The 25,029-nt window shown below is 48.7% G+C and overlaps 1 protein-coding gene across 1 annotated transcript; it reads right to left on the reverse strand.

The window, feature by feature from the left end:
* Nucleotides 1–2,961: 2,961 nt before the first annotated feature.
* On the reverse strand, nucleotides 2,962–11,878 carry LOC101600217 (cytochrome P450 1A1). The gene is made up of 7 exons (XM_004673013.2): nucleotides 11,793–11,878; nucleotides 5,885–6,746; nucleotides 4,490–4,616; nucleotides 4,313–4,402; nucleotides 4,095–4,218; nucleotides 3,863–3,949; nucleotides 2,962–3,740 (listed from the first exon to the last, which is right to left on the reverse strand). The coding sequence occupies exons 2-7, from the start codon at nucleotides 6,719–6,721 to the stop codon at nucleotides 3,416–3,418; spliced, it is 1,590 nt and encodes a 529-aa protein (XP_004673070.2). The 5' UTR covers nucleotides 6,722–6,746; nucleotides 11,793–11,878; the 3' UTR covers nucleotides 2,962–3,415.
* Nucleotides 11,879–25,029: the final 13,151 nt, after the last annotated feature.

Consider the following 25,029-nt stretch of genomic DNA (forward strand, 5'->3'; position numbering starts at 1 on the left):
GAGATGGCTCAGTAGTTAAAGGTGTTTGCTCGCAAAGCCTGAAGGCCCGGGTTCAATTCCCCAGTACCCACGTAAAGCTAGATGCACAAGAGGAGTGAGACGGAGCTGAGGAGATTGTTCAGTGGTTAAAGGCTTGTTTACGAAGCCTGTTTGCTGGAGCACGGTGGTGCATGTCTTTAATCCCAGCACTTGGGAGGCAGAGGTAGCAAGATGGCCTTGAGTTCAAGGCCACCTTGAGGCTACATAGTGAATTCCAGGTCAGCCTGGGCTAGCACAAGACCCTACCTTGAAAACAAACACAAAAAACAAACCTGTTGGTCAAGGTTCAATTTCCCAGCCACCACATAAAGCCAGGTAGGAGTTTGTTTGCAACAGACCCATCTGATATTGGACACAGTTCTCTTATGGGGTATTTGGTAGAGAGCACAGGACCATACTCTTTTTTTTAAATGTTTTTTTAAAAATTTATTGATTTGAGAGTGACAAACACAGAGAGAAAGACAGATAGAGGAAGAGAGAGAGAATGGGCGCGCCAGGGCTTCCAGCCTCTGCAAACGAACTCCAGACGCGTGTACCCCCTTGTGCATCTGGCTAACATGGGACCTGGGGAACCGAGCCTCGAACCGGGGTTCTTAGGCTTCACAGGCAAGCGCTTAACCGCTAAGCCATCTCTCCAGCCCACGCTTTTTCTTCTTTGATTGTCAGGTGAAGTATTGGACCATCGAATGTGACAACGGCTGCTGGGCAGTAGAGCAAACATTCTGGGTAGACAGACTATCCTGGCCAATTGTAATATAGGCAATATCAGAACAAAATGACTCCTGGTCTAGATTCCTCAATGATGAAATCCAGACAATGGTAACATGTCCCAGAATCTAGCTGGCTTTGGTTTTGAGTCAGGTGGCCTTTCTTATTTGCCTTGTCCTATTTGTATAGGTGAAGTAAGTAGTGTTTCCTGTAACACATTTCTCCCTTGGCTGGCTGAGGATAAATCAAGGGCTATATTATGGCTGTCCTTGACAACTCTCTACTTGAGGAAATTAGACTAATTTCCTGGACTTTCAGAGTAGAAATGATAGTACATACAACAATGTTAGGTCTCAAGACATTAATTCCTGATTTCTAGGTTTTTGTCACTTCCAATATTGTATTTTTTAAAAAAAATATTTATTTGATAGAGTGAGAAGAAGAGAGAAAAAAAGAGAGAATGGGCACCCCAGAGCCTCCCATGACTGCAAATGAACTCGAGATGCATGTACCACTTTGTGCATCTGGCTTTACATGGGTACTGGGGAATCAAACTGAGGCCATCAAGCTTTACAAGCAAGCGCCTTTAACCACTGAGCCATCTCTCCAGCCCCACTTGCAAGATTTTATAATTAAACAAAGTTTAAAAAAAATACTTTTATTGAGCCAGGTGTGGCAGCGCACACCTTTAGTCCCAGCACTTGGGAGGTAGAGGTAGGGGGATCGCTGTGAGTTCGAAGCCACCCTGAGACTACATAGTGAATTCCAGGTTGGCCTGGACCAGAGTGAGACCCTACCTCAAAAAAAAAAAAAAAAAATCCACTTATTTGGTGTGTACGTGCTCATGTGTGCCAAGGCAGGAACATGAAGGCGAGAGGACAACTTTTGTGTAGTCTTCGCCTTCCATTGTGTTTGAAGCAAGGTGTCTCGTTCAGTGTTCTGTTCACAGGCATCCAGGAATTTCTCCTGTCTCCGCCTCCTTTATCACCACAGGCACACTGGGTTTTCAGAAGCCCACCGCAGCTTCAGGCTTTTATGTGGGCTCTGGGAATGTGAACTCAGGTACTCAGAATTATATGACAAGCACTTTTCCACTGAGCCATCTCCTCAGCCCTAAAGTTGAACCATTGGGCCAACTTACATTTTAGAGACTTCATGTTGTTTCTAAGGTCTCTCTGTAGCAGACAACTTTTCCCACCCAGGTCATCAACAGGTCTATTTGGATTGACACAAAGGAGGGGACCATGATATGTCCTTGGTCCTCATCAAAAAAAAAAAACAAAAAAAACCCTCTGTCTTGGGCTGGTGAAATAGCTTAGTGGTTAAGGTGCTTGCCTGCGAAGCTTAAGGACCTCAGTTCAGTTACCCAGAACCCATGTAAGCCAGATGCACAAGGAGGTGCATGTGCCTGGAGTTCGTTTGCAGTGTCTAAAAAAACTCTGTCTGGATAGTAATCTTATAAGGTTTAGTGATCTTCCAGGCAGTTCAAAATGTCATGGCTTGCTGGACATAGTGGCACATGGCTTTAATCTCAGCACTGGGTGGGTAGATGTAGGAGGATCACTGTGAATTTGAGGACAGCCTGGAACTACAGAGTGAACTTTCAGCCAGCCTGGTCTAGTCTGAGACCCTATCTTGATATATATTCAAGGTAAGGTCTCGCTGTAGCACCAGCTGACCTGGAATTTACTATGTAGTCTTTGGCTGGCCTCAAAATCATGGAGAGCCTCCTACCTTGGCCTCCCAAGTGCTAGGATTTAAAGGTGTGTATCACCATGCTTGGCATTTTTATATATTTATTTGAGAGAGAGAGAGAGAGAGAGAGAGAGAGAATGCCAGATACCACTTTGTGCATTTATTTAGCTCAGGTAGATGTTTATTATACATTTCCAAAATCTTGAGCTAGAATTATCTGTTACATTAAATAGTTGGTTACAAAGCTCTTCAGGTGATTAATGCAAACACAATAAAGGCCAAATATAAAGGTTTTATGTACAATTTTAAAAAATTAACACTTTGCCAGGAGTAGTGGCATACACTTTTAATCCCAGCAGTTGGGAGACTGAGGTAGGAGGATAGCTGTGGGTTCAAGACCAGCCTGGACTACAGAGTGAGTTCCAGGTCATCCTGGGCTACATTTAGACCATGCTTCAATAAAATACAAGTCCTAGCCACTGCTGGACAACAGCAGCGGCTTGTCAAGGTCAGAAAGCATCCTGTTAATTCCTGCCTAGGGTAGACACAGGTGATCCCCACCCACCCAGGCAGTGTCCCAGGCCCCTATAGGCAGGTTACTCAGCCTTGTGCAAGTGACAAGACCACTTCTGTGACAGTCTCCTAGGCTATCTTCAACCCGAGGAAGTTCCCAGTTGTCAAAGAGGCCCAGATCCTGGCATAGCCTGATTTAAGTGTTTCTAACTAGCCAGGCAATGAGCCTGGGGACTCCCTGATAACTCCTCGAGGCACTCAGAGATCGAAAGACCTCCTAGCCTCATGAGGGCTTCCTAGCTCTCACTCAGCTTAGGAAAGTTCTGTGGGCTTCCATGGGCCTCTGCTGTGTCCAGTGTTTGTGTTCCACATGTGGAGAAGCAAGTCCAGGGTAGGAGGCATGATTCCACAAAATCTGAGCGTCCAGCTGAAGTTAGACCCTAGGAACAGGTCCCCTGGTCTAGTGGTGGCCAGACAGAACCTTGGGGTGCTGAGACACAGAAGAACGCATGTGCACTTGGAAATGCTCACAGCGGTTATGCTTTACAGTCAGCCCATAGATGGGGGTCATGTCCACCTTCTTGCCTGGTAACACACTAAATTCCACCTGCTGCAGCAAGATGGCCAGGAAGAGAAAGACCTCCAAGCGGCCGATGGTTTCCCCGATGCACTTCCGCTTGCCCAAGCCAAAGATGATGACCTTCTCACTGAGGGCCTTGTCCAGAGAGCCAGTGGGTGTGAGAAAACGCTCAGGCCGGAACTTACATGGGTCACCCCACAGCTCCCTGTAATCAGAGGGTGACAGCTGAAATAAACTCCCAAGGGTCCAGAAGCATCTAATAGGTTGGACCTCAAAGGAGGGTGGACCCAGCCCGCCCAAGAGTTTCCACCGCCCCTGTCAACTTACTGGTCATGGTTTATCTGCCATTGGTTTACAAAGACACAACGCCCTTTGGGGATATAAAAGCCTCTCAGATTTGTGTCTCTTGTGGTGCTGAGGAGGTAGAATGTTCAGTCAGGTTAAGGGCCACATGGGACTCTCTCCTATTTCCTATGCCATGCTCCACCCACCAACCCTGATGAGGTCTGTGGACTGGACCAAGGTCCAGGATCAGACAACAGTGGATCTATGGCCTTACCTGTGGGGAATGGTGAAGGGGACAAAGGACGAATGTCGGAAGGTCTCCAGGATGAAGGCTTCCAGGTAGGGCAGCTGAGGTCTATCAGAAAGTCGGGGCTGACGCTCTCTGCCAACCACTGTGTCTGCAGAACACAGAGTTCCAGAAGGATTCAAGGGGATGCCCAGACCTTGATAGGGTCCCTTCACTAGAGTCCTTTGAATGGCACCTCCACCTACCCAGCTCCTTCTGGATCTTGCTCTGTACCCCAGGGTTCGTCACCAGATACATGAGGCTCCAAGAGATGGCAGTTGTGACAGTGTCAAACCCTGTGCAGGGCATAACGGAGGGAAAAGTTAGGTAGGTGGCAGGTTGGGGCACCTGAGCCCAGAAAGGACACATAGGGATACTCATACCAGCTCCAAAGAGGTCCGAAACGATGGTAAGGATCTTGTCATCTGACAGCTGAACGTTGGCATTCTCATCCAGCCTCTTGTCCTGACAGTGCTCAATGAGGCTGTCTGTGATGTCCCGGATGTGACCCTGGGAGGCAAAGGCTCACAGGTGAGCAGGAGCTTGAGCTCACACCTACCTTTCCACGTAGGTCTGGCCCCTCACTACCACTAGCACCTTTGTTAAGAGGTGACACTCTGAGGATGCTGTCCCAGCTTCCCACCCACCTTAGGGTACTGGCAGTCCTACCTCAAGGGACCCCTGATACACAAAGCCTGACACTGTTGTCATCTGGACGTAGTTATGTATTGTTTGTTTGGTTTTTTTTTTAAAAAATTGGTTTATTTTTATTTATTTGAGAGTTACAGACAGAGAGAGAGAGAATGTGCATGCCAGGGCTTCCAGCCACTGCAGACGAACTCCAGACGCGTGCGCCCCCTTGTGCATCTGGCTAACGTGGGTCCTGGGGAATCGAGCCTCGAACCAGGGTCCTTAGGCTTCACAGGCAAGCGCTTAACCGGCTAAGCCATCTCTCCAGCCTTTGTTTTGGTTTTTTAAGGTAGGGTCTCACTCACTCTAGCCCAGGCTGACCTGGAATTCAGTCTCAGGGTGGCCTTGAACTCACTATGATCCTCCTACCGCCCAAGTGCCGGGATTAAAGGCGTGTGCCACCATGCCCGGCTTAAAAATATTTTATTTTTGGGCTGGAGAGATGGCTTAGTGGTTAAGGAAATGCCTGTGAAGCCTAAGGACTCAGGTTTGATTCTCCAGGTCCCACGTAAGCCAGTGGCACACGCATCTGCAGTTCGTTTGCAATGGCTAGAGCCCTGGTATGCCCATTCTCCCTCTCTCCTCCTCTCTCTGTCTCTAATAAGTAAATAAAAAATGAAAATAAAAACTTTTAAAAATATTTTATTTTTATTTATTTATTTGAGAAAGAGAGAGAATGGGCACTTTAGGGCCTCCAGCCACTGCAAATGAGCTCCAGATACATGTGCCACCTTGTGCATCCGGCTTATGTGGGTCCTGGGGAATTGAACCTAGGTTCTTTGGCTTTGTAGGCAAGCACCTTAACCACTAAGCCATCTCTCCAGCCCAGAAGTTCTTTTATTTATTTATTTATTTTTTTCCTACCATGAAGCCAGGTAATAGACTTCCTAGTCCAGGATCTTTCCTTGGGTGGCCACTCAGTGGCCCTCGTGTGACAGAAGCACAAAGGAACTAGTCATGAACAAGTCCTGTGGCCCTACTGAGGGTAGAGTGCATTCCTTTATGGCTTTCAAGTTTGTCTCTAACCTCCCAACCCATAACTCTAGTTGATTTCCACCGCCACCCGCCTCTCTCTCCGGGGCCTCTACCTTCTCAAATGTTCTGTAGTGCTCCTTGACCATCTTCTGCATGAAGGCGTAGAACCTGTTATTTAAGTCCTTGAAGGCGTCCAGGGCGGCGTTAGGCAGGTAACGGAGGACCGGGAAGAAGTCACCCGGGTATCCGGAGGCAGTAACCTCGCCAAACTCATTGTTCAGATCCACGATGCTAAGCAGCTCTCGGTCGTCATGGTCATAGCGTCGGCCAAAGCAGATGGCACAGATGACGTTGGCCACAGACACCACCACATACCTGTAGGCATCGAAGTGCCCGACCTCTGCCATCAGCTCCCGGAATTTGCTGATTAGGTATTCCGCCTCCTGGCTCACGTGCTGCTCCAGGTAGCAGGAGGCGGCCGAGCCCGGGTCCGAGGCGGTGGAGAAGCTCTTCAGCGCGTTCTGCGCCAGGCGCCGGCGGGCCGCCCACTCGGGCCCCGAGTCCGGGTGGAAGGTCATGCTCTGGCCATTGGAGATCAGGGTGAAGCTGTAGAGGTCGGGGCGCCCCTTGAAGTCGTCCCCCTGCCGCACCAGGGCCTGCCGGATGGTGTCCAGGCCGCTCAGCACCACCACGGGCGTGGAGCCCAGGCGGATCTGCATCACGTCCCCGTACTTGCGGCTCAGCCTCGCCAGCGCCACGTTCGGGCTCTTCCCCAGGGTCAGCATGTGTCCAAGCACCGGCCACGCCCAGGGCCCCGGGGGACTCTTCAGACCCTTGGGGACCTTTGTCCTTGAGGCTCTGACCGCCCAGAAAACTATGCAGAAGATAGTGGCAGCCAGGAGCAGCTCCGTGGCCGACAGGGGGATGGAGAGTCCATGCGCAGAAAGCATGATGGTAGGATCCTCTAGGTGTCTCCTGAGAGGTGAAGCAAGCAAGAAAAAAAATGCAAACTGTAGCACGGAGGATGAGAGGAGCTATTATCCTAAAGGGCTGGGATGTTTTCTAATGAAAGGAGAAACCTTCCACTCCATATGCATGAAAGAGAGCATTGGGGAGTGGCAGAAATCTTTTGATGAGCTGCCACTCTGTGCAAAGAATTCTACAGCCATTTAAAAAAAATACTTCTTTAAAAAACAATACTAAAAAAAAAAAAACAATGCTAGGTGATGTGGCTGGAGAGATGGCTCAGCGGTAAAGGCACTTGCCTGCAAAGCCTAATGACCCAGGTTCAATTCCCCAGTGCCCCTGTAAAGTCAGGTGCACCAAGTGGAGTATGCATCTGTAGTTTGCAGCAGCTAGAGACCCTGGTGTGCCTCTTTGTCTCCCTCTCTCTCTCTCTCTTTCTCTGCTTGCAAATAAATGAATAAATGCTGTATAAAATGGTGGGTGAAATTCTGTTTGTTTCTTTATTTATTTGCAAAGAGAGAAGGAAGGGGGGAGAGAGAAAATGGGCACACCAGGGCCTCTTGCTGTTATAAACGCAAACTCCAGATGCATGCGCCACTTTGTGCATCTGACTTTACATGGGTGCTGGGGGATTGAACCCTGGCCATCATGCTTTACCAGCAAGCACCTTAACCACTGAGCCATCTCTCCAGCCTTCTACACCCATCCTTTATTCCATCCCAGCCATATCAGCCTGTGAGGAAGCCTGAAGAGAGGGTAAGCAACCTACTCAAGGTCACCATCAGGAAATGGTGGAAATTCTCTCAGCCCAAATTGCCTGCTTCGAGAAAACTCTCTCTCAACTATGACTCGAATCTAAAACAGCAGCTTCCAATACCAGTCCCTTTGAGTACCACCCACCACATTCAGAAAAACCATATCATCAAAGGAGTCAGAGATCACTGGCTCCACATTTCAGATTTAGGGGGAAATTGACATTCAGAGGGGGCACTGCTTGGCCCAGTCACTCAGCAGTCTGTGACAGCCAGGGAAGGCTCAGAGCTCTTGGGAAAATTTCTATGAAGTTGGACCACCTGCTGTCAAACGCAGGGGCGATGCAAGGATGGGGGGGGGGAGGAACCTCCTTTTGTAGACCAATGAAGGAATTGTCTTAGAAGCCTCAGTTCTCTACTAACCAATCCCACCAAAGCCTATTACAAGGTAGAGGAGAGGATAGAGTACCGGAAGGTCACTGTGAGAGCCACACTGTTCTCTCCTGCAGCAATCTGATTTCATTTGACCTATACTTTAAAAAGCAGTTGGAGGGCTGGAGAGATGGCTTAGTGGTTAAGCACCTGCCTGTGATGCCTAAGGGCCCCAGTTCGAGGCTCAATTCCCCAGGACCCACATTAGCCAGATGCACAAGGGGGCGCACGTGTCTGGACTTTGCCTGCAGTGGCTAGAGGCCCTGGTGTGCCCATTCTCTCTCTCTCTCTCTCTCTCTCTCTCTCTCCCCCCCTCTTTCTCTCTCTGTCTGTTGCCTCAAATAAACAAGTAAGTAAATTTTAAAAAGCAGTTGGAGACCAGCTAGATATATCTCCCAGTAACATACATCTAGACCAGACTTTTTATTATGTTCAATTCTCATAAATGAAAAAGCCTGGAGCCTCCTCCTCTGGGAGCATGGAGAAGTCACACCACATACATATGTACAAGCATGCATGCATGCATGCATACATACATACATGGAAGATTCTCACCAGGCTAGGGATGTAAGAAAACTCCAGGACTTGGGGCCGGAGAGATGGCTTAGTGGTTAAGGCACTTGCCTGTGAAGCCTAAAGACCCAGGTTTGATTCCCCAGGACCCACGTAAGCCAGATACACAAGGTGGCACATGCATCTGGAGTTCATTTGCAGTGGCTGGAGGCCCTGGAGTGCCCATTCTCTCTCTATCTCTCTTTAATAAATATAAAATAAAAGTAAAATGTTGTTTTAAATAAAAGAAACTTCAGACTGGTATCATGAAAGGAAAATCAGGAATGGATCTGAACTTAACAGAAGCATGGAGGACACTTTGGGTCTAGGCTTTGTTTAGAACAAGAATACAAGTTAACAGACCACTCTCTCCAAGGCATCAGGCCCTGCTAGTGTAGTGTTCCAGTTAGTGGTCATGAGATCCACTTTACAATTCAAGCTTTGGACTGGTCACTTTACCTTCTATAGTTGCAATTACATAACCTGGAAGAGAAAGTAGGGCCAGATTGTCCAATTAAAAATGTCCAGACAGGGCTGGAGAGATGGCCTAGCAGTTAAGGTGTCTGCCTGCAAAGCTAGAGGATCCCCGTTCTACTCTTCAGGACCCATGTAAGCCAGATGCACAAGGGGGCACATGCATCTGGAATTCATTTGCAGAGGCTGGAGGCCCTGGCATGCTCTCTCTCTCTCTCTCTCTCTCTCTCCTTCTTTCTCTCAAGTAAATAAACAAATAAAAAAATTTTTAAATGTCCAGATAGGGGCTAGAGAGAAGGCTTAGCAATGAAGGCACTTGCCTGCAAAGCCAAAGGACCCAGGTTTGATTCCCCAGGACCCACGTAAGCCGGATGCACAAGGTGGCCCATGCATCTGGAGTTAATTTGCAGTGGCTGGATAACCTGGCATGCTCATTGTCTCTCTGTCTCTCTACTTGCCTCTTTCCCTCTCTCTCTCGCTAATAAACAAATAAAAATAAATTATTTTTTTAAAAAATGTCCAGACAGGGGCTGGAGAGATGGCTTAGAGACCAGTTAAGGCACTTGCCTGAAAAGCCAAAGGACCTAGATTCAATTCCCCAGGACCCACTTAAACCAGATGCATAAGGTGGCTCATGCATTTGGAGTTTGTTTCCAGTGGCTGGAGGTCCTGGCATGCCCATTCTCTCTCTCTCTCTCTCTCTGCCTCCTTCAAATAAATAAACAAAAATAAAATATTTTTTAAATGTTCAGATAGGGCTGGAGAGATGGCTCAGCAGTTAAGGCACTTGCCTGCAAAGCCTAAGGACCCAGGCTTGATTCCTCAGTACCCATGTAAAGTCAGAGACACAAAGTGGCACATGCATCTGGAGTTCATTTGCAGTGGCTAGAGGACCTGGTGTGCCCATTCTTCCTCTATCTCTTTCTCTCTCTCAAATAAATAAATAAAACATTTAAAATGTAAAAAAAAAAAAAAAAAAGCGGGGTATGGTGGCGCACACACCTTTAATCCCAGCACTCGGGAGGCAGAGGTAGGAGGATCGCTATGAGTTCGAGGCCACCCTGAAACTACATAGTGAATTTCAGGTCAGCCTGGGCTAGAGTGAGACCCTACCTTGAAAAACCAAAATAATAATAATAATAATAATTAATAATAGTGATAAAAGTAAAAAAAAAATAAAAATAAAGTGTCCAGGTAGATCCTGGGAAGAAAGGTCACAGAAGGAAGTGCACGAGATAATGAGACCCATGATCCCTACCATGAGCAGTACTCCAGTAGCCTCCAAGTGGGAGGGAGACAGGCTTCCGGAGAGACTGGAATCCCAAAGCACACTAGAGGCCCCTGGAGAACTGAGAATACTGACCGCCTTGGTATGTCATAGCGTTCTCTTCTACATACTTGGTCCCCCCCCCCCCAACCAAAGACCTCCAGCCTCTGTGAGGTGGCATGGGCCAAAGGAAATATAACTGGTGTTTCCAGATCCCAACAGGTGGTGTCCCGGCAAGGGTGGAGCAGACAGTCACTAGGAGAGAGAAGACCCTGAGTAGTGGCCTGGGGCTACAGCTCACATTAGCCTCTCTTGCCCAGTCCAGGACTTCTCAGCTACGATACACCACCCTTTAGGAGGGTAGAGGGCACCCTACCCTCCTAAATATTTATTTATTTTTCAGGCTGATCTAGAACTCATTCTATAAACTCAGACTGGCCTTGAACTTGCCATGAGTTCAACCCTCCTACCTCAGCCTCCCAAGTGCTGGGATTAAAGGTGTGTGGCACCACGCCCAGCTACTTTATTATTTTTTTTAAATATTTTAAGGGGCTGGAGAGAGATGGCTCAGGGGTTAAGGCACTTGCCTACAAAGCCCAATGACCCGGGGTTTGATTCCCCAGTACCCACATAAAGTCAGATGCACAAAGTGGCACAGGTATCTAGAGTTCATTTACAGCAGCTGGAGGGCCTGGCAGGCCTGTTCTCCCTGTCTCTGTATCTCTCTGCTTGCAAAGAAATAAATATATACTTTTTAAATTTATAGAAAAAAATTTATTTACTTACAAGCTGAGAGAGGGAAGAGAGAATGAGATGAGAGGGAATGGGCACACCAGAGCCTCTTGCCACTGCAAACAAACTCGAGATGCATGTACCACTTTGTGCACCTGGGTTTATGTGGGCACTAGGAAATCAAGCCTGGGCCATCAGGCTTTGCAAGCAAGTGTCTTTTTTAACAGCTGACCCATCTCCCCAGCTCCAGAGGTACTAGCTAGTCAGTCAGTCAGTCAGTTAGTTAGCTGGGTAGTTTTTTTTGAAGCAGGGTCTCACTATCACCCAGGCTGACCTGGAACTCATTCTGCAGCTCTAGGCTGGCCTCCAACTCATCGAGATCCTTCTACCTCAGTTTCCCAAGTGCTGGAATTAAAGGTATGTGCCGCCACACCAGGCCCCAGAGGTAGCTTGTACATGGGATAGAGTACAGTGTAGTCAAAACCCAGCCCATGTCACCCAGGGAGAAGCCCCCAAAGGGGCTGCCCAGGCTCCAAGCTTCGCAGCCTGTGCCCTCGTTCCTGCCTCCCACCTGGCGAGAAACCCCAGGGCCCAGTGAGTCAGGGAACCCTGGGTCCTGGAGACCTGAAAGTGGAGGGGCCTCTCATTGCTATGTAGAGAGCTGATACTAGCTCTGAACCTTGGGCAAGTCTTGGTCTTCCTCCGGACTCCCTGGTCACTGAAGAGGCTCATTTACCCTCCTTATATTTGGAGGGGCAAATCAGTGGCAATTTAAGAAGACCCAGAATCACCAAAAATTTCCTCTTCTTGGAGACAGGGATTAAGCCAGGAACCCATAGCACTCACCTTCGGCAGTGAGGAGGTGCTCAACTGAAAAGAGTGGTCTCTGAGGCTAGGGACCCCAAGGAGGATCAGGAAAGGCTCCAAGGAACTGTCACCTTCAGGAAGAGGGTGAAGGCACCACCACCTTTATAGGAGGCTATGCATGTGGACACGCCTCTTTTCCTGGAGCCCAGCGGTGGGACAGAGGGAGGGACAGCCTGGGGGGTGGAGTGGGGGAGGAGAGCTGGTCTCTAGGTAGGGGGGGGGGGACGAGATAAGCAATAACCTTCTATGGGAACACTTAATAATAGGTGTCAGCAAATAAAAAGGTGAAGGGTGGGGACACCTAGGACCCCCGCCCCCACTTTCAAGATAGTGTATGGGCAGCTCAGAATCCGCTTGGGGGTGGGGATGGGGTTAAAGAAGAAATCCCCGGACTATGGGAGGGGATTCCATGCCGGTCCACAGGGACTCCTCTGCATTATTGGTTTTTTTGCGCCCACGAGAACACTGGACTTGCAAGCTTCTCTCCCACACCAGAAGCCAGTGGGTGCCACCGAGGGCAGGCAGGGGCAGGGTGGTAACCAAATCGCCAGGTTTGGTTAGATTCAGGTTACTGAATCTAAGCTCGCGTGAGAAGCCACAGCGACCCCGACCCTGAGGTCACGGACAGGAAGGCCAGAGGCGCCAATGTGCTGGCTCTGTTCCCCCCCACCCCCAACACACACACACACACACACACACACACACACACACACACACACACACACACAGCCCCCCAGGGACTGGACGAAGTTCGCGCTGCCCGATCTAGGGGCGGGCATGGACCGTGGACGTGCATGCAGCTCGCCGGGCTGAGCGCTCCCTATCTCAGGCGCCTAAGGTCACCTTTGTGCCAGCTGCAAACTCGGGGACACCGCTCGGGACGTGTCCCGTGGGCTTCTCTGGCCGCTAAGTGTTTTCCTTGGCGAGGCAGAGAAATCAGGCGGCGGGTGTCGATGGTACTGGCTGTGGGTGACGGTGTAAAAGGGTGGAGGGAGGTCCCTGGAGCCCCCCCTCCCTCCCCGGGGATGCGCGGTGCGCCAGCTCCCCGGGATAGCGTGCGTGCACCTTCTCGGTCCTCCCAGAGGGCAGAGGTCGGGCGGCCCATCCCCGCCCCACCTGGCTGGGGGCGCGGTGCCCAGGGTTGCGTGACAAGAGCCCGGAGGCCCGCGCAGCCAGCCAACCGCCCAAATCCGGGCCGGGAGCGGGTCCTGGCACTGTCACGCTATGGAGGGGGAGGGAATCCGGAGAGGGGGGCGTGGCTCTTAAAGGGCCAGTCGGTCTCCAGGGGCGTGGAGGGAGAGCCTTCCGAGGGCGTGGATTGCATAGAGCCAGGAGGTGCCAGAGGCCCGGGTTTGCGTGCGGAGCTGTCTGCGCGTTGTCCACATTGCGATCCACGCCTGTGGCGGGACACGCAGTGCCGCCTGGCTGTCTGCCTGGCAGGGCTGTCCCCGCCCCCTGATTGAGCGCTGGAAAAGTAAGAAATCTAGGGAGGACAGCAAGGTTTGCGTGTCTAGTTCAACCTATCCCTAAACCAACATCCTCACCCGCCCTGCGAACTCCACGCAATCCGGATCCCAGAAGAAAAACACCTCCATCTGTCCCAAGGTCAGAGACAAAAAACAAACAAATAACAAAAACAACAACAACAAAAAACCTCATCCACCCCCTCACCTCCCACTCCAGCCAGATGCCACCTCATGCATTGCACAATTATTCACCAAATGCCTACTATGTGCCAGGGGCTGGCCATCCATGCAGCAATCCCTGGATAGAACCAAGAGGCCCATGGAGGGAGACAGATGCTAAGCAACAAAACATAGAGAATGTGAGTCTTTGAAAGTGCTGCAGAAGGGCTGGAGAGATGGCTCAGCAGTTAAGGCACTTGCCTGCAAAGCCCAAGGACCCGTGTTCTATTCTCCAGGACCCACATAAAGTCAGATGCACAAGGTAGCCCATGTGTCTGAAGTCCTTCCCGGGGACTAGAGGCTCTGCTGCACCTTTTTTCTTTTTCAATCTCTCTCAATAAATAAATAAATAACAATTTTAACAGCTGCAAAAAAAATTGGGCAGAAGGCTGGAGAGATGGCTCAGTGGCTGAAGGTGTTTGCTTGCACAACCTGATGGCCGGCTTTAAATAAAATATTTTTTAAAAACTAGCCAGGTGTGGTGGTGCATGCCTTTAATCCTAGCACTCGGGAGGCAGAAGTAGCAGGATCACTGTGAGTTTGAGGCCACCCTGACACTACAGAGTGAATTCCAGGTCATCCTGGGCTAGAGTGAGACCCTACTTTGAAAAAAACAAAAAATAAAATAAAAATAAGACAGGTGTGGTGGTGCACACCTTTAATCCCAGCACTCGGGAGGCAGAGATAGGAAGATCTCCATGAGTTCGAAGCCACCCTGAAACTATATCATAGTTAATTCCAGGTCAGCCTGGACCAGAGAGAGACCCAACCTCAAAAAAAAAAAAAAAGCAAAGATGGGTGTGGTGGCACATGCCCTTAATCCTAGCACTTGGGAGGCAGAGGTAGAAGGATCACTGTCAGTTCGAAGCCAGCCTGAGAATACAGAGTGAATTTCAGGTCAGCCTAAGATAGAGTGAAACCCTGCCTCGAAAAAAGAAGCAAAAAAAAAAAAAAAAAAGACAAGGGTGGGAATGACAGAGGACAGATTACACAGTGGCCACAGGAGGCCCCTCTGAGATGGCACTGAGCAGGGGTAGGAGTGGGCAGTGGAAAACCATGGCACACTGGTGTCTGGCTGAAGGGCGCACCTGGCCGAGGGCAGAGCAAGTTCAAAGGCCCCGCACAGCGGTTCTCCAGGGAGGCGGCAAGACCAGGGGCAACAGAGATTTTCAGGGGTCGTGGGGCTGGTGGGAGCTCCTGGCCTGTGCTTCTGCGCAGGAAGCACCCCTGAGAGCTGCGGCCGGCCGTCTCTGTGTGAGCTAGACACTGCTCCTGTCAAGCAGCCCAGGATCACAGGCCAGAAACAGGCTGGAGGGGCCCGAGGACTTTTGTCCATTTGGACATCTATGAAGCCGCCACACTCTCATCCAGGCCCCCATCATTGCTCTGTGGAGAATGGCCTTTTGCCTTTGGCCCCTTCCAACTCCTCCCTCAACCCATGACACCCAGAGTCTACAATTTTTTTTTCTTTCTGTCACCACCTTGCTTAAATTTCTTAGTTATCTGAGGCTTGAACCCAGAAACCAGGGCGGGGAGATGGCTCAGAGATTAAAGGTGTTTGCGTGGAAAGCCCGACAGTCCAGGTTTGAGTCTCCTGTAAGGTAGGTGAAAAGCCAGATGCACGAAGTAGCGCATGCATCTGAAGCTGTTTGCAGTGGCAGGACTGCCATGCCTACTCATATTCTCTCTCTCCTTGCAAGCTAATAAATCAACATTTGAAAAGCAGCGGGTCCAGGAATGGTGGCACACGCCTTTAATCCCAGCACTCCAGGGAGGCAGAGGTGAGAGGATCGCTGTGAGCCCACCTCGAGAACACATAGTGAATTCCAGGTCAGCCTGGACCAGAGTGAGACCCTACCTCAAAAAGCCAAACAAAATTTTTTTTTTTTTTTTTTTTTTTTTGGTTTTCGAGGTAGAGTCTCACTCTAGCCCAGGCTGACCTGGAATTCACTATGGAGTCTCAGGGTGGCCTTGAACTCATGGCGATCCTCCTACCTCTGCCTCCCAAGGGCTGGGATTAAAGACGTGCGCCACCACGCCCGGCCCAAAAATTTTTTTTAAATAATAAATAAATAAATAAATAAGCAGCAGAAACAGCTAGATACCTTTAATCCCAGCTGAGGTAGTAGGATCTCTGTGAATTCAAGGCCAGTTTGAGACTACATAGTGAATTCCAGGTCAGCCTGGTTTAGAACAAGACCCTTCCTTGAAAAAGAAAAGAAAAAAGCATAAATTAGGCCATAGGCCAAGTATAGTGATTCACACTTTATTTCCCAGCACTCGGCCAAGGTAGGAGGGTTGCTGTGAGTTTGAGTCCAGCCAGTATTACATAACAAGACTTGAATTTAAAAACAAAACAAAAATCTAGCAACAACAACAAGGGTAGAAAGACAGAGAGGCCTGGAGAAATAGCTTAGTGGTTAAGGCGCTTGCCTGCAAAGCCAAAGGACCTAGGTTTCTCCAGGACCCATATAAGCTAGATGTACATGGGGACACATGCGTCTGGAGTTCCTTTGCAGTGTCTGGAGGCCCTGGCACACCCTCTTTCCTCCTCTAGTTATTTTTCTCTCTCTCTCAAGTAAATAAATAAAAATGAAATATTTTTCTAAAAAAGAGGGAGAAGAAGCAACGGAACAGACAGGAGACAGGGAGGTGTTGCTGGATTTTTTGGTCATCCTTCCAGTCATTCTACGAGCCCCATCCCTTCATGGTATCCACTTGGGTCAAGAGCCAGAGAGCCAGGAGTCTACGAGCAAATCTATGGTGGCAATGAAATGAGGCGTGCGCCATTCCCAGATCTCCCAGCATGCTCTGCAGCCTCCCTCTCCTTGCCCTTCCCAGAATCCCCAGCAATGCCCTAGCGCCAGAGAATCATGGCCGCCTGCTCGCCAGGGCTGGAAGACTACTATTCGGGCCTGTAGCCAGTGCCTCAGGGAGCCGCCGCTCTTGGTGGAAGGGGCATTGTTTTTGTTCACGTTCTCTAAGGCGCTCTTGACCCCAAAGAATTTATTAGCTAATCAAACCGATTCCTCTCCTACTTCTCCACTGGAGAGACGGATGCCAGAAGGGAAAGGGGCCAGTGACATGTGGCAGATGAAAGTAAAGTCTAGAACTCTCGCCTCTTGCTTCCATGCCAAGGTTCTTCCTGCTCAGGAAGTCCCAAGGAGACAGTCTGAGGCTCTGGGCCAGGTCGTCCACTTCCCAGGCTCTTGGGCAGGAGTCAGGTGTGTTAGGGTTGTTGTTGGGGGGTGGTTGCATTTGCCATCACCAAGCCTTGTCTGGGCAGGAAGGGGGGCCTTCACTAATCCCTGGGTAGAGAAGGAGGTTGACAGGCAGAAGGTTTGAGAACCTTGGCCAGAGCTGGACACTCAGTCCTGGGGTCAAAGTTTACATGCCTTTGCGTGAGAAGCTCTTTGGCTTCCCTAGTGACTGATGCCAAGAGCAGAGGTGCAGGGACAGTGGGGAGGGGGAGGGCACTGGGATGAAGGCATTCAACTAGCTGAGAGTGTGGCAGAGTGACCAGCCCAGACCCTTCAGTCAGTACAGCAGAGGGAGATGAGGCAGCAGCTGGGAGATAAGCAAGACCCCACAAACACCCCGACCCCACAGTGGAGTCGGGAGCCACACCCCAAAGAGAGCCTGTGCTGAGCCCAGGGCTATTGAGGCAATGGAGAAAGGCTAGAAGTCAAGGACTCTCTGAAGAGTGACGAGCCACAGAGAGCTTGCAGAACTTAGGGAGTACAGGAGCAGGGAGCACAGTAGCAACACAACCACGGTGGTGAAGGGTCAAGAGAAAGCAGTTTAGGGCTGGAGAGATGGCTTAGAGGTTAAGCGCTTGCCTGTGAAGCCTAAGGCCCCCAGTTCAAGGCTCGATTCTCCAGGACCCACGTTAGCCAGATGCACAAGGGGGCGCACGCGTCTGGAGTTCGTTTGCAGTGGCTGGAAGCCCTGGCGCGCCCATTCTCATTCTCTCTCTCTCTCTCTCTCTGCCTCGTTCTGTCTCTGTCATTCTCAAATAAATAAATTAAAATGAACAAAAAAAATTAAAAAAAAAAGAGAGAAAGCAGTTTAGGGCTGGAGAGATGGCTTAGCAGTGAAGGAACTTGCCTGCAAAGCCTAAGGACCCAGGTTCAATTCTCCGGGACCCATGTAAAGCCAGATGCACAAGGGTACATGTGTCTGGAGTTCGTTGCAGTGGCTAGAGGTCCTGGCATGCCCATTCTCTCTCTGTCTGTCTTCTATCTTTATCTCTCCCTGCTTGCAAATAAAAATAAAAATTAAAAAACTAGCCAATGGCCCACATAAACAGCTAGGTATGGCCATGCCCATCTTTAACTCTTTGTTCTCTCCCAAAAGAGAACAGAGACCCAAGGATCACAGTAGCTGGTTAAAAAAGAAAAAAGTAAACTCTGAGATCACTAAGAGATTGTGGCTCAAATAACAAGAATGGGCAAAAGAGGGCTCAAAAGATGGCTCAGCAGTTAAAGGTGCTTGCTTACAAAACCTGCTGGCCTGGGTTCAATTATCTCATACCCACATAAAGTCAGATGCACAAAGTGGTGCCTAGGTCTGGAGTTCTTTGCAGTGACATGAGGTCCTGGTGTGTCCATACTCTCTCTATCCCTCTCTGGGTCTAGAACCTCCACACAAGCTTTCCAGAATGAGCAGAAGAAGCCAGGCGTGGTGGCGCATACCTTTAATTCCAGCACTCAGGAGGCAGAGGTAGGAGGATTGCTGTGAGTTCGAGGCCACCCTGAGACTACACAGTGAATTCCAAGTCAGCCTGGACCAGAGTGAGACCCTACCTCGAAAAACCAAAAAAAAAAAAATAAATAAATAAAAATAAAAATAATAATAGATAAGTAAATAAAAACGAGCAGAAGAGCAGTGGAATGGGACACGTGTTGCTCTCTGGCCACTGAAGGCAAGCACCTCCCACTACAGATGAGTGCATGGGCACATACAAATAAATATGACACACATACACACATCACACCACACACACACCATGCTACACATATTACACACATACATACACACACAAATCAAAATAAGAAAACTGAATCATTGTGGTGGCACACACTAGTAGGAAAAAAAAGAAAAAAGTAAACTCTGAGATCACTAAGAGATTGTGGCTCAAATAACAAGAATGGGCAAAAGAGGGCTTGACCCCTGAAGAGGTGGAGCCAGGAGGATCAGTAGTTTGAGGCCAGCCTGGGCTACACATTTAGCCATGTGTGGTGGCACATTTTTATTTATTTATTTTTTATTTATTTATGTGTTTTGAGGTAGGGTCTCACTCTAGCTCAGGCTGACCTGTAATTCACCATGTAGTCTCAGGGTGGCCTTGAACTCACGGTAGTCCTCCTACCTCTGCCTCCCAACTGTTGGGCTTTAAGGTGTGCACCACCACGCCCATGTTTTTAATCCCGGCACTCAGGAGACAGAGATAGGAGATCACTGTGAGTTTGAAGCCAGCCTGGAACCACAGAGTGAGATCCAGGGCAGCCTGGGCTAGAGTGAGACCTGACTTCGCAAAACAAAAACAAAACACCAAACCTTCATTCTTCTGCTTCCCTCCATCTCATGCCAGAGCTTTCCATTGGCCAAGCCCAGAAAGAAGCCAGAGGGTAACACAGAGCCATAGACAGTCTGCAGGGTCAGTTTGGCAGGGCTGAGCAGTTACCAGCGATGCCAGCACAACCTGGGCATGTTTATGTTTGCCATTGGCTTGCTTTTTTTGGTTTTATGATATTTTTGTTTTGTTTCTTCGAGGTAGGGTTTCACTGTAGTCCAGGCTGACCTGGAATTCACTATGTAGTCTCGGGGTGGCCTTCAACTCGCAGTGAGCCTCCTACCTCTGCCTCCCCAGTGCTGGGATTAAAGGTGTGTGCCACCACACGCAGTGGTTTATGATATTTTATTTTAATTTACTTATTATTTGAGAGAGTGAGAGAAAGAGGCAGATGAGAGGGATAGAGAGAGGGAGGGAGAGAGAGAGTGGGAGCTCCAGGGCCCCTAACCACAACAAACGAACCCTAGATGCATGTGCTACCTTGTGTATCTGGCTTATGTGGGTACTGGGTAATCAAACTACCCTTAGGCTTTGCAGGCAAGCACCTTAACTGCTAAGCCAATCTGAAGTCCTAAGGTTTTATATATTTTTTAATTTGGTATTTATCCATGTGTGTGTGTACGTCTGTGTGGAGGTCAGAGGAGTTGTCTGTGCTCCACCTACTTTGAGACAAGGTCTCTCACCACTGCAAAGGCAAAGGAGTCTGGCCTATGAATGGCTTTTATGTGCATGCTGGAATATTGAACCCAGGCCAGCAGGCGTTGCAAGCAAGTGCCATTAGCCACTGCAAATGCCTTTAATAGCTGGGCCATCTCTCCAGCCTTCATGTTCCTTTTCATAGACAAGGTATTAATGCATAGCCTTGCCTGGCCTCGAACTTGTTATGTAGTCTAGGGTGGCTCAAACTCCAAATCTTCCTGCCTGAGACAGCTGAGTACACCATAAACATACTGTTTGCTTGTCTTTAAAAAAATAGTTTGCTTATTTAGGGCTGGAGAGATGACTTAGCAGTTAAGGCACTTGCCAGCAAAGCCAAAGGACCTGGGTTCAATTCCCCAGTATCCACAGAAAGCCAGATGTACAAGGTGGCACATGCATCTGGAGTTAGTTTGCATTGACTAGAGGCCCTGGTGTGCCCACATTCTCTCTTTCTCTCGCTCTCTCTCTCTCGCTGCCTCTCTCTCAAATAAACAAATATACAAAATTTTTTTTTTTTTTTTTCGAGGTAGAGTCTCACTGTAGCCCAGGCTGACCTGGAATTCACTATGGAGTCTCAGGGTGGCCTTGAAATCATGGCAATCCTCCTACCTCTGCCTCCCGAGTGCTGGGATTAAAGGCGTGCGCCACCACGCCTGGCTTCAAAATATTTTTAAAGTATTTTATTTACTTATTTGCAAACAGACAGAGAGAATGGACAGGCCCAGGCCTTCAGCCACTGCAAACGAACTCCAAATGCATGCACCATGTTGTGCATCTGGCTTTACATGGATACTGGGGAATTGAACACGGGTCATTAGGCTTTGCAGGCAAGCACCTTAACCACTGAGCCATCTCTCCAGCCCCTGTTTACCTGTTTATTATTATTATTATTATTTATTGACTTATTTTGGAGATACATTCTTGCTGTGTTACACAGATTGATCTTGAACTGAGCTCCAGCAGTCATTTTACCTCAGTCTTCTGAGTCGCTGGGATGATAGTCAGCCTGTCTCACAGCTTGAAGTTCTTCCATTCCCATGTCATCAGCCTCCTCCACATAAGCAGGGCCTGCTTTATGCACACATGGAGACTTTCTCTAGAACAGTGACGGTGTAGTGTGTGTGTGTGTGTGTGTGCGCGTGCGCGCGCATTTTCAGTGCTAGAAATTGAACCAGGACCTTATATATGCTAAGCAAGTACTCTATCACTAGACAAGTGCTTCACATCCCTGGTCTCAACTGCCAGCAAAATTTATGCTCAAAGAACACAGCTCAGGGCTGGAGAGCTGGCTCAGTGGTTAAGGCACTTGCCTGCAAAGCCTAAGGTCCTGGGTTTGATTCTCCAGGACCCACATAAGGCCAAATGCACAAGGTGGTGCATGTGTCTGAAGTTCGTTTGCAGTGTCTAGATGCCCTGGCATGCCCATTCTCTTTCTTTCTCCATCTGCTTCTTTTTTTCTTTCTCTCTCATAAATAATTAAACAAATAAATAATTTTTTTAAAAAAAGAACAGTTTAGAACCCATTATGTATCAGGCGAGTAAAAATATAGCATGCCAAGCTGACAGTGGTGGTGCACACCTGTAATCCCAGGACTTGGGAGGATGAGGCAGGAGGATTGTCGTGAGCCTGGGGCACATAGCAAGATTCTGTCATGGTCTAGACAGTGAGAATGAAACCAAACGACTACGGCATCATGGTGCTGGCACTGTGAAGGAGCTAGGCACTGGACCCGAGTAGGGCCAGGATGGCCCGAGACAGGAGGGCCTGGGAGCCCCGCGTCGAAGCACTTGCTGTAGCGGAGGGATGAGGGTGCTGTCGCCAAGCGCTTCACAGGCTGAGTGTAAGGAAGCATAGTGAACTCGCAGCAATGCATTTCCTCGAGGGTGTGGGTGGAATGAGGGGAGGTGGTCGGGAAAAGACTTGGGTGTTGCGGGTGGGGAAACAGTGTGAGTGAATGAAGGAGAAGAACCCAGAATTATATGATGTTTCTCCTGGCTGATGGGAAAGTTGCATGAGGCGGGAAGTACGATGAGAGCTGAAGGTAGGAACCAGGTCACATGCTGAGCTAAGAAAACTTTCTTCTTCTTCTTTTAAAATAGGTATTTATTTAACAGAGAGAGGCAAGCTGGGCATGGTGGCACACGCCTTTAATCCCAGCACTCGGGAAGCAGAGGTAGAAGGATCACCATTAGTTTGAGGCCACCCTGAGACGACATAACAAATTCCAGGTCAGCCTGGACTAGACTGAAACCCTACCCTGAAAAATTGAAAAAGAGAAAGAGAGAGAGGCAGATAAAAAAAAGAGTGGGGGGGGGGCTGGAGAGATGGCTTAGCAATTAAGGCACTTGCCTATAAACCCAAAGGACCCAGATTCGATTCCCCAGTACCCACGTAAGCCAGATGCACAAGGTGGTGCATGCATCTGGAGTTCGTTTGCAGTGGCTGGAAGCCTTGGCACACCCATCCTCTCTCTCTTCCTCTTTCCCTCTCTCAAATAAATAAATAAAATATTTTTAAAAAGAGAGAGCACCATTTTAGTTATTAGAGAATGAAAGAAAGAAGCAGAGAGAGAGAGAGAGAGAGAGGATGGGTGTGCCATGGCCTTTAACTACTGTAAATGAACTCCAGAAGCATGTGCCACCTTGTGCATATGGCTTATGTGGGTACTGGGGAATCAAACCTGGGTCCTTAGGCTTTATAGGCAAGCGCCTTAACCACTGAGCCACCTCTCCAAGCCCAGCCCTGTTGTTGTGTTTTATAGTTTTAAAAAATCTTTTATTTATTTATTTATTTATTTATTTGAGAGATATAGAGAAATAGAGCAAATGGGCGTGCAAGGGTCTCTACCCACTGCAAACAAACTCGACATGCATGTTCCACCATATGCATCTGACTTAGGTGGGTGCTGGGGAATTGAACCTGGGTCCTTGGGCTTCGCAGGCAAGAGCCTTAACCACCAAGCCATCTCTCCAGCCCAGTTGTTTTCTTTTTTTGAGGTAGGGCCTCACTGTGGTCCAGGCTGACCTGGTACTCACTCTATAGCCTCAAACTCACAGCAATCCTCCTACCTCTGCCTCCTACATGCTAGGATTAAAGGTGTGTTCCTCCACACCTGAAAAAAATATATATATATAAATTTTTTTTTTTTTTTTCCAAGGTAGGGTCTCACTGTAGCTCAGGCTGACCTGGAATTCACTATATAGTCTCAGGGTGGCCTTGAACTCATGGTGATCCTCCTCTACCTCTGCCTCCCAAGTGCTGTGATGAAAGGCATGTGCCATCACACCCAGCAAAATATACTTTTTATTAATTTTTTTTTTTTTTCGAGGTAGGGTCTCACTCTGGCTCAGGCTGACCTGGAATTCACTATGTGGTCTCAGGGTGGCCTCGAACTCTCGGAGATCCTCCTACCTCTGCCTCCCGAGTGCTGGGATTAAAGGCGTGCGCCACCACGCCCGGCTTAATTTTTATTAATTAATTATTTGCAAGCAGACAGAGACAGAGAGAGAGAGACAGGGAGAGAATGGGGGCATGAGGGTATCTAGCCATTGCAGACAAACTCAAGATACATGTGCCATTTTGTGCATGAGGCTTTATGTGGGTACTGGGGAATCAAACCTGAATCATTAGGCTTTGCAGGCAAGCACCGTAACCACTCAGCCATCTCTCCAGTCCCCAGTTTTTAAATGATTAACATTTTTTGAGTGACCCAGCAGTGCCCTTCTGCTCACCACAGCTTCACCCACACACGTTGCCTCACCTCGGGCTCTTCTTGTGGGAGCGCGAACTCCGAAGGTACCTTCGCTCACAGTAACCTCCTGCTTTTGCCCTCTCCTCTGCCAGGCTCTTTTCTTACATCTGGCTCTGAGTAAATGACTCACCCGCTCCAGCTGTTCATTGATCAAGTGGGAAATGAGGCTTTCCCAGATCTCCCACATCTCGTTGCTTTGCAGGGAAGCAGAGGCGGCCCGCGCTAACCCAGAGCGGAGCATGGGGCACAATAGGTGCTCAGGGAATGCTGAGAACTCTTCTTTTTCTGTAAGGAAATTCCCTCAGAAGAGTCACCGCCAAGCTGTGTGCAAGGTCACAGTCCTACTTGTGAACGCTAATCAACTCATCAAAGCTTTGTCTGATTGCATGCTGCCAGTCCCTGTGCTAGAGACCAAAGACAGGAAGAAAAGCCAAGGCTGTCCTGACCTCTGTGTTAGCCAGCTTTCTGTTACTAAAATACCCAAGTTCATCGCCGTAGAAAGGAAAAAGGGTTATTTGGCTCATAGTGGGATTTTTTTTTTTTTTTTTTTTTTTTTTTTTTAGTTTATTTGCAAGCAGAGAGAGATAAAAGAGAGAGAGAGAAAGAATGGGCACTCCAGCCACTGAAAATGAAGTCAGATGCATGCACCACTTTGTGCATCTGGCTTTATGTGGGTACCGGAGAACTAAAGCCAGGTCCTGAGGCTTTATAAGCGAGTACTTTAACCACTGAGCCATCTCTCCAGCCCAGCCCTTTTTTGTTGTTGTTGTTTTTTTTTTTTTAAATAAAGTATTCTATTTTATTTATTTACCTGAGAGACCCATCCCTCCAGGCCATAGTGGGGTTTTTTGGTGGTGTTTTTTGTTTGTTTTGTTTCGTTTTGTTTCATTTCATTCAAGGTAGGGTCTCACTCACCTGACACTCATTCTGTCGTCACTCAGCAATTCTCCTACCTCTATCTCCCTAGTGCTAGAATTAAAGGCATACACCACCATACCAGTATTTTTTTTTTTTTTTTTTTTTTTTTTTGTTCTTGTTTTTTGGTTTTTTTTTTTTGGTTTTTCAAGGTAGGGTCTCACTCTGGTCCAGGCTGACCTGGAATTAACTCTGTAGTCTCAGGGTGGCCTCGAACTCATGGTGATCCTCCTACCTCTGCCTCCCAAGTGCTGGGATTAAAGGCGTGTGTCACCACGCCCAGCTTGTTGTTGTTGTTCTTTTTTAAACTATTTTATTTATTTATTTGAGAGACAGAAAGAGGCAGATAAAGTGAGAGAGAGAAAATGGGTGCACCAGGACTTCTATCCACTGTAAAGGGATTCCAGATGCATTCACCACCTTGTGCTGAGAACCAAGCCTCTAACAGGTGGGCCTTTGGGGAACACTCACGGATCTCAACTACAGCCATTTCCAAGGTACTGTCCTGAGGGGAGACAGGTGATGAGAGAGACCACGGAAACTCAGAGACCCGGGAAGTGTGGCAACAACCAAGCAGGGTGTGAACCGAT

Source organism: Jaculus jaculus, chromosome 10 (assembly GCF_020740685.1).
Source record: "Jaculus jaculus isolate mJacJac1 chromosome 10, mJacJac1.mat.Y.cur, whole genome shotgun sequence".
NCBI classification, from domain to species: Eukaryota; Metazoa; Chordata; class Mammalia; order Rodentia; family Dipodidae; genus Jaculus; species Jaculus jaculus.

Bases quoted from the DNA above. Each gene is read 5' to 3' on its own strand.
- LOC101600217 (XM_004673013.2), bottom strand. From the start codon at position 6,721: ATGCTTTCTGCGCATGGACTCTCCATCCCCCTGTCGGCCACGGAGCTG. The intron at 4,219-4,312 runs GTAGGTGGAGGT...TGTGTTCTGCAG, and splicing joins CAAGATCCAGAAGGAGCTGG to ACACAGTGGTTGGCAGAGAG. The intron at 3,741-3,862 runs GTAAGTTGACAG...CTCTGATTACAG, and splicing joins TGGCAGATAAACCATGACCA to GGAGCTGTGGGGTGACCCAT.